At 39.9% G+C, this 16,519-nt stretch overlaps 1 protein-coding gene across 1 annotated transcript in view; it reads left to right on the forward strand.

Annotated features, from left to right (window-relative positions):
- Positions 1 to 16,519, forward strand: part of PRELID2 (PRELI domain containing 2) — a 48,514-nt gene that overhangs the window by 26,498 nt on the left and 5,497 nt on the right. The window contains exon 5 of the mRNA XM_019535001.1: positions 8,828 to 8,933. Within this exon, the coding sequence (XP_019390546.1) occupies positions 8,828 to 8,933 (106 nt within the window). The remainder of the gene's footprint in view (positions 1 to 8,827; positions 8,934 to 16,519) is intronic.

Consider the following 16,519-nt stretch of genomic DNA (forward strand, 5'->3'; position numbering starts at 1 on the left):
TCAAACTCTGAAACATCTCATACCTTAGCTAGTTAATCAAGAACACTACTTGTCTGGTAATTTTTTCCTAGTTCAAGAACACCACTCCCCTCCTACCTTCTACTTTCCTCCATCTCCTCTTGCTCCCAGAAATCTTCAGTGTCCTGGATTTTAAAATATTTTGTCAACATTTTTTCTGATAGGCCATCTCAAAAGTACTTTGTAATCAGTGGACTGCCAGTGGTTTGAAATTACAGCTTGTGTGACTCCAGTATGCTGCTAGGTCTTATTGAGCGATCTTTAGTCTGTATTGCCTAAATTTGTCCCTGTCCATAAATACTAGAAATAGAACGACAAAGTCAGAGTATGTCATACGTTCCCCAAAGCAGAACTGTTTGGTGCCCAAGACCATCTCAGCTGAACGCAGCTGGGCTTATTTGATCTGAAAGGTTGGAGCACCACGCTTTTCCGTTAAATGGTACGTACTCGCAACACATGTTACATAAACCCATTGCCGTGGGGAGTACTTCAGAACTGTTTGGATGATTCTAGTTTTAAATATCAGAGAGGCTTATAGGCAGACAAGGTTTTTTGGGTAAATATGATATTTTTTATTTGACCAACTTAAATAGTTGGAAGAAATCTTCTTTGCAAGCTTTCTAGTATAAATAATCTTTGTCAGGCTAAGGGAGCATCTGCAGTTGGTGTGTGCTCTTCCTACATGGAATGACTAGTAAAGAAGCCAGTCAGTGAAGATGTAAATTGAGAGTCAGTCATTCCATCTAGGAAGAGCGTACACCAACTGCAGATGCTTCCCCAGCCTGACAAGGGTATTTATACCCGAAAGCTTGCAGAGAAGAATTTTTCTAACTATTTGAGTTGGTGTAATAAAAGATATCAGATTTACCCAAATAACTTTGTCAATTTGTACATTGAGTTTAAGGCTAGAGAAACCCATCAGATCCTCTGGTCTGGCTTCCTGTATATTTCCTGTATGTTCATTTCAACCAGTTTCCCCTTTGTTGAGTCTAGTAACTTGAATTAGACTTCAGGCCCAGAAAAGGACAGACCAATGTAAGACCAATACTGTATGATGGCACGGTATTGGTTAAGTGGTCCCAGCAGGAATTCTGTACTGTAAGGGAAAGTGGCGAAGGCTGGGAAGAAGAAACCAAACATGCTTTTTTGTGTCTTGGATTTGGCATGTAGAAGGAGGCTGCAATCATGGTACTTGATTATTTTCTCCTTAAGAAACTTAAGGGGAAAAGCACTTATTATATTAAAGCCTTAATGCACCAAATAGAACCTGATGTATATGCCTTCCATCCTAATATGCTTTATGGCATCTATCTACAATACCACCATGGTTGCTAGCACTTGACAGTCAGCCTCTGAAGATTGTGATACTGATTAACAGAGGCTGTAGGGCAGGAAGAATTATGCCTTAGGATGCTGTGCTTCTCCAACTCTTTGTAAGTGGTTCCCTGGAATCTTGCACGTCCAAACAGGAGCCTGGTAAGGGCTGTTTTAGGTGAACTTGTGTAAAGTCACTTGAATGGAGCTCAGTTTATCACTCTGGAGATGATACAAGTGAACTCTTGGGATTCAGACTTGCAGTTCCGATATTTTAACCTAGAGTTTTAAACCTGTAAGCCATCCTCTTGTTATTGAATGCAACCACATTCATTTTGCAATGGCTTCAGGTCCATGCCCTTGGTTTAAAGAACACTCACTGGAAACACAAACTGGTTTTGTAAAGGTGCATTAAAAAAATCGCATGAAATCCCTCTGGTAAAATCCTGTTTCGTATGTTATCAGAATTGCTGGCCTAGCCCATGGCATTATCATGGTGACTGTTATGGGAGGAATATTCATACTCAGCTCATATTCTTGTGTTCCAGGGTTGTTACTTCAGCTATAACATTGTAATAGCCTGTCCCCCTCATTCACCTGACAGCAGCATCTGTGCGCGCACACACACACACTCTCTCTTCCCCCCCCCTTGATTTCTTGTTAATCACTAACTTTTACGTATCCTTTGGCTGCACTTATATAATGTCAGGAAGGTTTCCCTTAATATCTCACATCTAAAAAAAAACCCCAAAACATTTTTTTTGCCTAAAATAACTTCAGTGACTTCAATAGAAATTCACCCACAGAAAATTTGACCCACAAGTCTTATATCACAGAAGTAGTCTGACTTGTCTACCATGGGTTTTTTAATATAGCTTTCTCCTGTATGCCCATTTACCATTTCTGTCCATCCCTGATTTGTTGACTGTGCCATGTAGCTGGACTGTTATAACCCACAGTTATAACTGGACTTCCTTTCTTTCATCATCATTGCATAGATATTTTTTTGCTGAGATATTTGAAGATACATCTGTCTCATAGTTCTTAGCATTATAGGCATGGGTGCAGAAACTGTCTCTCTGAATTAAAAAACAGAGAGGAAAGATGTGCCTTGCATGAGCAGTGATTAAGAATGGCTTCAACTATCCATACAGAAATTTCATATATTCTTCCATAACAAAGGCATCCTCCTTGGAGGATCTCGCACTGCATATAGCTTTTAATTTAGTTTTGAAAACCATGTAAGCATTCTGTGATGCTATCTGAGCAAGAATATTGCTATGCTTTTTATACTAAAGACACTTTAATTAAACTCCCATCATGAAAACAATTAGGCCAAATTTGCCGTACTTAACTAGTCAATAATTTAGTAGTTGGATCTCATTAATAGACTTCTGCCTGTGACTGTGTTGTTGTAAGCATGCAGCATAGCCACGAGCAGTGTGCTATAAGAATCAATCAGTGATCAATATTTTCCGCGAGCGTTAGCAGTGCTGTTTAAATAGAAAAATAAATAAATAAATCCCAACTGGATGCAGCTAAATTTAATGGTGGTTTAAATGGGTTACGTCGCCTGTGGACTCCTCCTGGCAGCCTTTTGCTCCCTGAGGTGCTCTTCAGCCAGTACACAGCCAAAAACAGTTTTTAAACCAGCAAAAGAGAGAAAAAATCCTTGTTGTCCTATCCCAGCCACTTGGAGGGGATCCCTATAGCTTAGGCTCTAGCACAGCTGCCTGGCCCCTCCAGGCAGCCAGCAATTCAACACACCAGCTGCCTCCAGCTCACAATTATTTCCTCACAGCTTCCTTTCCTGTTGCCTTCTGGGGGTTTTAAACTCAGCAGCAGCCTTTCTTTCAAGCAGAGCTGGATGGTCCCTCTTAAGAGGACAGGCCACCCTGTTACAGGTGGCTTCTGTCCCTCTCCCTTTCCATCCCTCTCTCTATCTCTCTCTGCCACGTTCTCTCTGTCTCTCTCTGTCTTTCTCTGTCCCTCTCCCTGTCTGGTCAGTGGTGGCCTCATTGCTTGTTTTGGTAATGATTATTTTATACCCTCCAGATTGTCTTTTTTGCATCCAGTGCACTTTTTGTTGCATTAAGTTGTACCAGTATGAAAGAAGAGGTAAATGAATGTGGTTCGATGAGGATAATGAATGGATCTGTTGTGAGTACCTTTATTGCAATGGTAGTACTGACATTTCCTTAAGAAATTGGTTCAGATCAAATCTCGTTGCCAGCTTTGGTCCGTTTAACCTGGACTCAATGCTTTCTTGAGGATTCAATATCTATTTCAGATCCATTGAGGTTAACGAGGATTTTCCTTTAATTTCAGTACAGTTTGGATCAGGCCCATTACAATAAGAAATGCTGGATTAAGATACCCAAGAAATCTGGATTTAAGCAAATCTAAACATTTGCCTTGGGAGGCAATAGGTGTTTCCTGTAGTAGGAAAATGTTTGTGTTTAGGAGTGAAGAGATACTGATTTTGAAATTGCGTTTTAATTTACTTGTTAAAAATCTGATTGTGGAATCTGATTGAACCAGACAAAGAAGAGAGGGTATTTATTTATTTTTTGTTGTTGCCCTATTTGGTATATTTAATAGTGTTGTTGGTTGGATTCACTGCCTTGTTGCTTGTCAGTTGTATGTTTTGTCTTACAGGCTAGGTACAGATTATACAGTTTTCTGTAAGTGGTGTAGTTTGGATTGGTAGAAAACAAAACATGTTTTCCCTTTGTTTGTGGGGGGGGAGGGAAACGTGACAAATTTTAGACTGGGTTCCACCATTTTTAAACTAGCCTATGTGTGCCAAACTTCTGTTTTGTTATGAGTATAAATAAGCTTATGCTCACTTATACCAATAAAAATATAATGTCTGTACCTGGCTTCAGAATTCCTTGTGGGGAGTATGTTTCTTTACTTTTCATTGTTACCCAGATTACAGTTAACCTTCTGGGTAGGCTACTGATAATAGAGACAGAAACAGGTCTACAGCCCAACCTTTTATTTGCTTGCATTTTAAAACATGAAAACAAACATTTATCCAAAGGCTGTCTGGCTACCCATGACAGGACAACATAGATGTTCACTTATACCGGCTGGGGAGATTTGAGAGGTGGGAGGAGGGTGGCACACAGATTGCCAGAAGGTCTTCTTGAATTTGCTGAATTCTCCAAATTTCTCTCCAGCTTATGCCCTGTATTTTTAGATGTCTAGTTCTAATATTCTAACAGAAGATCCTTGATTGCTTTTATTTAAATTTCTTTGTTTCACTGAAACTTTTGGAACTGGACTAAATTAGAACTCTTGTGGACCTGGAAGGTATCAGTTAGCTAGGAAACTCTCCCTTTTTCTTTCCCAAGGATATAAATTAAGATACCCAACAAACCTGGATTTAAGCAAATCTAAAGATTTGCCTTGGGAGGCAATAGGTGTTTCCTGTAGTAGGAAAATGTTTGTGTTTAGGAATGAAGAGATACTGACTTTGAAATTGCATTTTAATATACCTTTCCTTCCCATTGTAGAGTGTTGTTCAGCACTGGCCTGTTTCTTCTTACCTTAGTTTATGGTCTTGTCTGACAAGGCTGTTTTTGTTTTTATAAATTATCTAAGCACCTTAACAAAAATGTATCTATTATAGCAAAATAACGTTTAATACATTTGGTTACATCAGTCGCTACTACTAACATTTTAAGATAAAACTATGATATAGTGTATATGGATTATTTAATGTATGATCCTCTCTTATTTCTGTCCAGGCCTTGTGCTTTGTTTAATTGTGTTTAGTGACTTCCTTTACTTTACTCACCAAGCTGGTTGTTATGTCTGCAAAGGTTTATTCTACGGTCACTCAGAAACAGGCTTTGGGGCCTTCTGCCTAGCCACAGTTCTGTAGCTTTGAAAATGGCCAAGGCTGGCAACACCATACCCATGCACTTCAGGTGCTAATAAAATAGCAGGGTCCTTTACTCCTAAATCCCTGAATGGAGTTGGGGAACAGTGGGATTCTAGGGATAGTGGTCTAGAAGAAGGATGATTCAGTCTGGTATTTGGGAGACCTGCTTCATGTTTCCTTTCTGCTGTTTGTCTCCATGACTTAATGGCAATTCCATTATTTTGTAACTGGAAAAAATAGATCTGCATCTATTATTAGACCTCTGGCAAGAGACATACATTAAAGATGGAGAAGAATTTAGGTATCAGCAGGGTGAAGATTATTAAAGTACTGTGGGTAGAAAGATAATTACTCACTGAGACTACGTGGCAGAGAAATATGGAAGCTGAAAGTGTTTGTTTGAGCTGGTAGGCTGGCTGCCACTGGGCATGGATAAATGTACATTACAGCCACTTCCAAAGGGGAAGGAGAGCTACTGGTACAATCTAGCTGTAGTGTCCACATGAGCCTGTAGCAGTACTCGTTCACCCCAGCTTTAACCCTGAATGAAGCAGAGTCAAAGTTGGAGTGGTTTTCTGCACTTGCATTGCTACAAAATCATGCAGCTGTAGCAGCTACATCCTAACAGCTGGCACTGGTGTCCTTTGGATAACAATGAAATTGCTAAATCTGTCTATGCATACTGTATTTGGGTTTGCATCTTTTCCCCTTGTAAAAAAGAACTGCATAGCAGGGTACCAGAAAAGTACTTGCATTTACACTCTTTAAAGGCTGTCTTCAGAGTTCTAGTGCATTCACTCATACTTAAGTCAGAGATGCCCCTTCGGATAGACAGACTGTTGGAGAACTGTTGGCTTGTTTGTTTGCTGAAGAAATAATATAAGTTCATATGAACCTACTTAAACTGTAAGCTCTTAGGGACATGTATGACACTGTTCTGTGTTTTGAAGAGCACCAAATGGATTTAGGTCCTGTGTCATGTCTAGGGCTCCTCACCGCTGCTGTTGTGCAAATAATAATACTAGTAATGATGATCATCATAGGCTAGTGCTGAAGCTTGAGGCTATTGCTCCTAGTCTTATCTCTTACAGCCACACAGAAAAGCTCATCTCCATCCTCTGTAATTGCCCTTCAGATGTTTGAAGAATTATCAAATCCACTCTTGGTCTTCTTATATGATCCAACACACAATGGTGAGGGGCCAGCCTGACAGAATTTGACCCTGTACTGCCTGCATTCATCTGTTCATGCACTGCCTTTTGATCCTGTACCACCTCTACTTAACCTAGCATGCTGGGATGGGGTTGTTTGGCTTTCATCTGCCCCAGCACACTGCCTACCTCTGCCCAGCATAGCATGCCAGAATTGGGACCTGCACCAGCTCTGCCCCACTCAGCACACTGGGATCAGGCTGTGTTGCCTCCTGCTAGCCTGGCACACTAGGATTGGTCTCTACACTGCTTCCACTTGGCCCAGCATGCCACATACAATGCACAGGGCCATGTTATTCAGCTCAGGGGCCTCCCCATGAGTTTGGAAATTTGACAATAGGGGAGCAGCAATTGCTGCTGCGATTCCCTTGCTGCCATTGGGAGCCCAGATGACATAGCTGCACAGGCTGGATCTGGGGAATGGGCTCAGGGTGGAGTCCCCCTGACATAACAGAAGGTATAAATAACCCTTGGGGAGATAAATCTTTATGCATGGTTATGAGCACTCTGGCCACTGAGAAACAGTGCAGCTCATGTCGTGTCGCAAGAATGTGGTCTTGTTCCTGCTTTTCCTGTGCCAGTGAATTTGCATCCTTTTTTACATGCCTACTGAATTAAACTGGACAGACTGAAGAGAGCGTGTTAAAGTAGATCCATGATGCTACCAGGATTCCCCACTGTTATAAACATATGTAGGATGTTGTTCTTTGCTGCTTCTCAAAGAACAGAGATGTAGACGTAAACCTAATACAAGTAATGATAGTATTCTGAGTTCAGATTAAAACAATGGATTACTGTGGTGGCTTAGGACCATAGATGCCTAGGGTTAATTAGAGTACAATAATGAAGCTTTGATTCTGGTCTATTGTGCCTGGAGTACTAGGTCACTAGTATAAATCTAGCTTGGATCAGTAGGTGGCTGTCATTCGAGATCATGTGTTACCATAGGTGGCTCCCCTTTTGGCAGCAAAAGGACAATTGTTCTGGTCATAGGAATTGAACTATATTTGCATGTCAGGAAAAGAAATGTCTAGGCTAAGGTGCATTAACTTAACAGAATGAGAGATGATTGTACTCTGCTGCTAGAGTTCTATGGATCTTCCACTATGGCCTTGGCATATGTTACATTAAAGGTGTTAATTGTGCCATAAATGGTACACATTAGAGCCAGTTTATGGTGTGATGATAACATAGTGAGCAAGCCACAGAAATACTCCATGTATAATGTATAGCATCTTTGTGGATCATTTGTTGCACACCTTCAGTTGAACATGTGGCATGTTGGGGATGAAGATCCTTATGCTCAGTTGAATATTGAAATCTGGTGGGTCAGCCTCAGGGTCCAGGACTACCTGATCCAGTGGGATTGGGCTGGGGGAAATGTGGTGACCCTGCCAGTTTCCTGGAGGAAGATGAGGCAGTACTTTGAGGTTGATGTTGGGGTGCTCCCTGCTGTCCAGATGCTGTCTCCACAGATGCCTGGCTCCCAGCTGCGTGCCCACTTATTAAAGGTACAGGGTACCAGGAGCCTGACATGGGGAGAGGACCCTTGATTGTGTGCTAATGGCACCCTGCACCTTTAAAAAGTGGGCATACAGCTGGGAGCACAAATTGCATGCCTAGGCACCTGTGGAAGGGCCCATGGAAGCAACATCTTAGAGGCTCCCCACTCCACAGCTGCATGTATAGGTTCAAACTATTTTGTGTTACTACTTGTGCATGGGATGGAGGGCAAGGCAGGAATTCTGCCCATGCTGGGGAAGATCTGTAGACTTCCGGTATGGAGCTCCCCAGGTGATGGCCATTGGCAATTGCACAGTTAGGGTTTGTGGACTTTTATGCTTCGTCCCCAAAACTGCTTGACTTGCCATGCACATGTGGCATGGCGTATAGCATGATATAGGGGATGGAGCATAAAATTCCTCAAACCCCAGTTACGTGATTGCCTTAACATCTGCCAGCAGTGTACGGTTGGTTGTTAACTTGGCCCTGAGGAGGATAGTCACGTATAGTGGGTTAAGATTCCTGCTCCATTCTGATTCACAAAATTAGACATTTCCCCATAATTACCATTGCAACAATAACAACATTGGTAATTAAATAATTTAAAAGTATAAATTAATAATTTTAGATCACTAAACTTTGAGATTAGTAACATTTTGACTGAGGGGAACTATTATAAACATGCCTCCTCCTGTTGGAGATGGACCAAGTTGCTCTGCATCCATTTAACAGGAATACCCACTTCAGCCCACTCTTCTGAATCTAATAGCAAATACTGATACCAGAATGGGGTTCTGTAATTTTTATTAAATGCTTTTATCATATTGTGGACATTGTTGTCCATGTATTAGAAAGAGAATTAAAATGGTGTTACTTTCCTGTTTCTTAGGACAGAGTTCATACAGAAGGGCAGAATATCCATTACAGGGGCTGGGTTGCTCAACTGCGTATTGGAAGCTTTTGCTCAAGCATTTTTCAATCAAAGTGTGAAGAAGGTAGGTTTATTTATTATTTGTTCTTGCAGTTACATTTTAAATCCAGTTGGAGTTTTAAAATAGGATTGGAATTTACACTTGGTTTCCATACCCATCTTTAAAAGATTACTTTGGCTTATTCCTGTAGTGGAGAACAATAAATAAAACAAGAAATAAGATACAGTTTCAACATGTAATGGTAATTTTTCCACTGTATTTTAAAGCATAAACCATACCAGATCAATTTTCATAATGCATTATTATCTCTGACTTCCTCTTGGCATTGAAACACTTTTTTCCAGCTAATATTTCATTGTATCAGTTAATATACTGTAACAATAATAATGCAATGTAGTTCTCAAGCACCTCTACATCCAGATATCAAGAAGTACTTAATGAATATGAAGTATTTTGTCAGACCTTTTTTCTCAGTGATGTTGGATGTTTTCAGCAATTTGATAATCAAACTGACCAGTCTCCTTGTAATGATTTTATATAGATCATTAATTCTGTCTTATCAGTAAAAAAATTATAACAGGGTAAAAGCCACTCTGCTATCCAGTAGCGCACCTCAAAGAAATTAGTATGCAGGTATCTTTAGTATTAGAAAGCCATGCTGTATTGATAATGTGGGTTTAACAATAAAATCTCATGTAATTGCTCACCATGAAATTGTATTATGTTGAGCTCTTACATTTTAGCAAGCTGCGAGTAGAAGAAACAATGGTGAGGTCCAGCTTATTCCATGTATACTGCAGATCTTTTTGAGCTAAAGGAAAGTAAAGAGAACACTGGAAAGGAGGCCTTTTCACTGAGAAATACACAATTTGTGTGACACGCATCTCATTTTTATGATGTGCACAGGCAGAAGCAGGTGAATGATTATGGTGCATTTTTGTCATAGGGGAAGACCATGCACAAGAATGTGATTGACCTGGAGTTCTGGGATGTCTTTTACTGTGCTTTACTTCTCTACCAGAACTAACCTGCCTGTCAAATGATCTTGAAGAGCTGGGCTATCCAAGGAGTCTCTATTCAGTCTTATTCATTGATGGCTACAAGTGATTTTTTTCAGAGGTGGATTTTCAAAAAAGTTCAGTGTTAGCTTATTCCTGCTCCCCTTGGGTGCCTATACATGTGCAGTGAGGCTGCTCTGATGTGCTGCAATTGCAACGATTAATCGAGTCTGCTGGAGCATGGTAATTACTGCACTCCAGCAGACTCCAGCTTCTTGTGTATTAGTGTCCCTGCACTGAAAACTGGTGGTGGGGGCGCTTTAACTAAAGGTTATTCAACGAGCTTTAGTCAAAGCGCCCTTACCGCTACTTTTCAGCGTGGGCATGAGATGCACTGGGCACTTTAATTAAAGTGCCCCCCACTCCCAGAGCACGTATATAAACACCCCTAGATGTCAATGGGAGTTTGCCATTGAATCTGTGGACCCCAGGTTGAAAACCACTGTTCTAAAAAACACAGATTGAATATGGCCCTGTGTACATGTTAGACTTAAGGTGTGATTAATTAATCCATTACTGGTGTGATAAAAAGAGGAATAAGCTGCAAAGTTATTCCTCGTATTTAGCTGCTTCTTATGCCATTAATTGATTGTGTGGCCAGGGACCTCTGTGGCTGGGAGTCCTGTCAGTTAGTTGGTACTCCCAGCTGTGTGGGCCCACATGCACTCCTGAGCTTGATAGCTCCCAGCTGACAGGGCTTCCAGCTGAAGGGGTGCATGGTGCACCCCTATGGCAGGGTGCCCCATCAGCTGTCAGCTGTGGGAGCTTGTTTCTTGCTGGTACAGGGGGAGCCCAGGATTGAGTTGGCACATGTGGTATGGCAATTGTGCAGATTGCATATTAGATCCCATCACACCTTTACCTTCATGTGTTGAGGGGCCCTAAAGGACCACTCTAATATTCTGAAGGTTTCATACTGGGGGTTGACTATGGTTGATTATATTCCCACAGCCAGTGTTGAGTCGAAGAGTTATTCTTATAGAAATATCCACTGTTCAGATTTCATCCACTGATTATTCAGTTAATCCTAAAGACTGAATCTTGAAATCATTAATAAGGATAGTCATTTTATTCTTTAATGAATTGCCTTTTTCTGTATTGGAGAAGAAATTATGAAACAATCCATTCATATCTATTGAACCATCTTGAGATGTTGATTTGTATCTGCACTAAATTAGTATATGGTATTCAGAAAAGGCACTTCTTCTCTTTAAATCTGATCTTTCTAGAGCTTTTAATCAGCAGAACTACAGAACAGCAAACCCAACTATGCCCCACTCTGTCTTTTAACCACCAGTCCCCTTATAAACCCACCTCTGTTTTTAGTAAGATAAGGCTTATGGGAAGGGGGTGGAAGGCAGCCTGGAGAAAGGCGGCAAAGGAGTAGGAGATGGATTTCAGGTAGGATCAGAAGAACATGTTACATTAATATTTATACTGTGAATTGACTATACTCAAGCTTCTGTTTTCACACACAATCAGCATTAAATATCTCTGTTCCTATAGTAATAAAGTAAAGGTACTTCTATTCAGAGAGCACGATAGAAGAAAAAGGTGATTTGACTCGGTATATATTACTACTGAGATACAATCCCACTAACTTGTATAAAACTGTTTTTTAAAATACAAAAAACAAATGCCATTGAAATCTATGGCTTGACATAGCCCTGAATTTCTTCTTTGATTTAATTTACATGCTGAACAAATATTGTACCTGAAGATGGGGGAGAAGCTGTGAAGTTACTTAGGTATTGATTTTAGTTTGTAGAATTTATGAGTTGGAGCTGAAAACTGGTCTTAAACCTGAAAGCTAATTTCAGCATTAAATACAGAGAGGTGCTGTCCTGGTTTTCTACTGTCCTGAGTTTCCTTTATAACGCTGATAGAATAAAAAGTTCCCAGGGCAGGTGAAAATATCCCCAGGGAAAACCTCTTTGAAGAACAGTGTTCCATAGTTAACATAGAGCTGACAGACTAGCTCCTTTTTAATGTTAGGTGCATGTTGGGGAAAGGAGGAGGAATGGAAATTATTCTTGGCTGTCCAGGGCTAATCAGAGTATAAGTAAGAGCAGTCTTGTGGAATACAAGGAGTACTTACAGCATCAACACAAGTGTGGGTCAATGGAGAGTTGGGTCCAAAATCTTTTTATTGAAAGTAGAGTGTAGTGAAGTATCTATTTGATGTTGTGATGCATGAATATAGATATGTATAGTCAGTGTAGAAACTAAAAATGTAAAGAGTTTTCCTCTGCTAAAAATATCCTGTAGATTTTGTGCATTTATGCTTATGTTGATACAGCTTTCTGTATGAATAATTCAAAAGTCTGGGCAAATATGTCCAATGAATCTCAGATATCAAAACAACATGTTCTGGCATCTATTGAGGACACCTTCTGGCTGACATCAAAAACTGGAGGAGAGACTTATTAAATATTGTGCCGAGACAGCAGCTGAAAGATGCTTACTACCTTGAGGGGAAATGGTGACCAATATGTCAGCTTGTTTTTTACCATACTTCAAAAAAGTGATCTAATTGGTTTATAGGTTCATTGTATATAATTTCCTCTGCAGATGATCAGCAATCTGCCATTTGTGTTGCCAAGTAAAGTATTTCAAGGCTATTTAATAAAATGACGAACTTAATAGCTTTGTTTTTCTTGTTGCCTTGATTTCAAGCTTCATCCAGTGTCTCTAAAATGCTACCATTTTTTATTATTATCTTCTTTTAGTATCTTGATCAATTTTTGAAGCGTAGGCCAAATAGAAAAGTAATAGGATGGAAATATGAAGAATGTTGTCATAATGAATCTTAAATGACAGAATTACAGTGCTTGAAATGTAAATCATAACTAAATATTTGTTTAACCTCGCAAATGTTTTATGTTATGGTTTCAAAAAATATGACAGATATTACGATGCTTCTTTCAGAGACTGTACAGTATGCTAAGCTGGTTAACAAAAAAACCCCCAGCTAGGTTGTAGGATTTTCTGTTGACAGTGGAAATGAATTTTGCGTTCAGATATGCTTTTTTCTGTGTGAACCAAATATGTGGTTTCCACTTAAGGTAAAATTCTGTTGTGTACCACTTCATCTCTCACTCAGTATTGTATGGTGTTGGGGTCCTTGTAGACTGACATTTCATCAGGCTTCCCTTATTTTTTTTAAATGGTCTTTATCTACACTTGTCTTCTTGATACTCAATAAACTTTGACACTTGATAAACATACAAAATTTTTGCAGTGAAACATTTGTGGTTGGAATATAGATCATCCATAAAGTTGAATTTGGAACGTATACAACTCCTGTACATTTGTGAATGCTACTTTTAGAGATTTTTCAAACTAGTACAGTAGGATTTAGTTTTATTGCAGTAGAAAAAAGGATCTCTACTTTGGGGGAAAAAAATGAAACTGTTCTATAGCTTGTCAGTCAGAAAAGCTTTTAAGCTGTATCTATAAGGTGGACAGTTTAATGGGTAAGCGATGTTTGTTCTTCATTTCAAGTGCATCATTGCACTTTAAGTAGTATAAATTTAGCCCCTTTAAGCTTGATCTCCTGTGGCTGAGATTTAAGTGTTTGAACTTTAGTTGAAAGGAATGTATTGATTAGTCTTTGATTTAGTCATTCCCCACTGAAAAGATACCCTGTAATGACTTGTACCTGCCCTTTAGTATTTTTATTTATTTAAAGATTTCCCTCTTCCCCTCTCCAACAACTTTGCCTAAAAGACTGCAGTACTATAAGGAGGAGAAAAGAAAAAGCAGCTGTCACACTGGGAACATAATTGATTCAATAAATAACATTTTTAAATTCCCAAGGCAAACCTCTGAGTCTTCGCTTATGTCAATTAGTGCTCTATTCTGTAAATGGTGGCATGCTTAATTTAGACTGATGGGCTAAGTTAGCCAGTTATTGCCTCTTATAGAAAGAGTAGTCACAGAAAATGAACTAATATATACATGTATAATATACATAAAATCTCATCTGATTTTTATGAAGAGCTGTGAAAAGTAGTCTTAAATTATTTTTTAAACTAGTGTTGCTTTTTATTTTCAGTGACTCCAATTGAACAAGCATTTTGTTAGCTTGTTGAGCAGAACATACAGGGTCTCATGGAAGACCATGGCAAAATTGCCCTTTAACTTCAGGATATCACCCATAGGATGTGACCATATTCTAGCAAAGATTACAGCTGTGCAGATATCTTTTTTTTTCTTTAGTCCATTGCCTGGACCAAAAAAAGGCCCCAAAATTGAGAATAATTTAGCTTTGGGTCAGAGCCAAACAAAATGAAATCAGTCTTTTGCACTGAATTTGAAACACTTAAAAAGCATTTTGGGTCAAAAGACTTTATTCAGTCCTCAATGGAATGCATTTTTGGGTATTCTTTTTAACTTTTAAATGTAAATTTGGTCCTGAAAAATAATTTCAAAATGAAACAATGTTGAATAGTGTTTTTCATCAATTTAATGTTATAATTCAGAGTTCATACATATTGGTAACTGCTTGGCCACAGACTTCCTTTATGTGATCTTCGGCAAATTACTTAGACTTGTCTTTGCAAAGAGAAGGGGAATGAACCTGCGTAGTCTTTACAGGACTTTACCTCAAGTTACGTAGTTCAAGTTAATTTCTGAGGAATGGATTAGACGCTGGAAGGAACATCAGAAGGCCCTATTTTTCTTTGCTTATATGAACACCATTTTTTCTCCTAGTGAAGATGCAGCCAATGTCTTCCAGCATGTTAGTTCCCATACATGAAAAAAGATATAGCATGCTGTACTTTGTGGGGTGCTTGGAAGATAAATACATTAACCTGTGAGGCACTTGGGTATCATTGGCAATTGGAGTACTTAAGAGATGGTCTGGTAGGCTGTTGTCCATTAGGATGTTAAAATTTTGGCATTTACTCTCCCAAGCATTGGCTAACTAGATCAGCACTAATGCCAACAGTTGTTTGCCCTTACAGGGTGTGCTCTAAGGGCTGTCTTTCTTCCTTTGCCTGGGAACAAATGGAAGGAAGGTAGAACTATTTGCTGGTGTCTTGTGGATTGCATAGGGAAGGTAACTTATTTCTCTTTTCCCAGAGATGTGTAACTTTAATCTGAGTCACTTTGTTTGTACAGGATTGTCAGTGGTACCCAGAGTGCTGGATTAGTATTAAAAGAAGTTGGAGCAAATGAATGCATCCTAAAGGCGTTTCCAGTCCTGGAGATTAGACCACGTCTCAACAGGCAGGGCATTTTTACATGTGCTACTGATACAGTGCCAGGCACTTTTAATCAGTGAGCTGCACTAATTACACGTGCCTGGTGTTGCATTGGGAGCACGTGAATCGGCGGCTCAGCATGCCTCTGCGCTGAGAAAATGGAGGCAGTGTGCTTTGAACTAAAGCACATCAAACATGTTTTAGTTCAAAGCGCACTGCCAACATTTTCTCAACGTGGAGGTGCACTGTGCCACTGATGCACATGATGCATGAGGCTGCCAGAGCATGTCAAATTTTGTGCACTGGATTTCCAGCATGTCGGAGCAGGCTCCTTGCATTGTAAGTGCTCTCTGTGACTAGCAACTTGCATGTCTTCCTCTGGTGCAATCCTAGTGGTTCACAAGGCAGGAGCTGGTTGTATGTAGAGTGCATTTCAGTTTCAAACATCATGATCTCCATTGATGTAAATCATACCTTTCCTTGTATATGTTAGTAGGTTGTGTGTGTGTGTGCACATCTGCACCAAATGCTGGCTACAGTTAAACTGCTGGAACTGGCGATTAAATCTCCTGTGTAGACATGATCTGAATACAAAATTAGGCGTAAACCCTACTGCTACACTTCTAGAAGTATATTACACTCAACAGGGCATGGTCTCGTGTGTGTTTGGAGCTATTTCAGAAGAGGAAGGGGGTCTCTTGCTCTGACCCACACAATAACTGTTACGTTCTCACAGCTGCTTGTGGACAGGCTGGGGACAACAGGTATGTAGCTAAACAGATCCAGCATTAACATTCCTTCCTTCAGGTTAAAATTGGTTCAGTTTTGCTAAATCTCTCCCAGGTTGTCTACATGCAAGTGTTAGAACATAACGGCTGCTCCTTGCTCCTGATCAGCAGCTCCTCTTTTGAAACAGCCCCAAATAGACATGTATCTGTACACACAGTATCGCTTTCTTTGCAGGCTATTTCTGAAGAAATCTTTGTAGTCGTGTTGTAAGTCATAACTTCATTTTGATTAGTGCTTGTTCATTGATCCTTTTGTTTCATTATAAAAAATTTAAGCATACCTGGCTCTTGTATAGCTCTTTTCATTCTGGCATTTTCTGTTGCTTTACAAAAATGGTATGTGTTATTAATATCTCCATTTCCAATATGAGTGAACTGAGATGCACAGAAGTGAAGTGCCTTGTCCAAGCAATTTAGTAATAGATCTGGGAGGAGAGGCTACACCTGGATACCTTCAAGTCAGCCGGCCCTGACAATCTGCACCCCAGGGTACTCAAGGAGCTGGTGAGCGTCATAGCCCAGCCCCTGGCACGGATCTTTGAAAACTCCTGGCGCTCTGGTGTAATGCCCGAAGACTGGAAGAAGGCCAATGT

This window comes from Crocodylus porosus, unplaced genomic scaffold (genome assembly GCF_001723895.1).
Source record: "Crocodylus porosus isolate Cpor-Errol unplaced genomic scaffold, CroPor_comp1, whole genome shotgun sequence".
In the NCBI taxonomy this organism is placed as follows: domain Eukaryota; kingdom Metazoa; phylum Chordata; order Crocodylia; family Crocodylidae; genus Crocodylus; species Crocodylus porosus.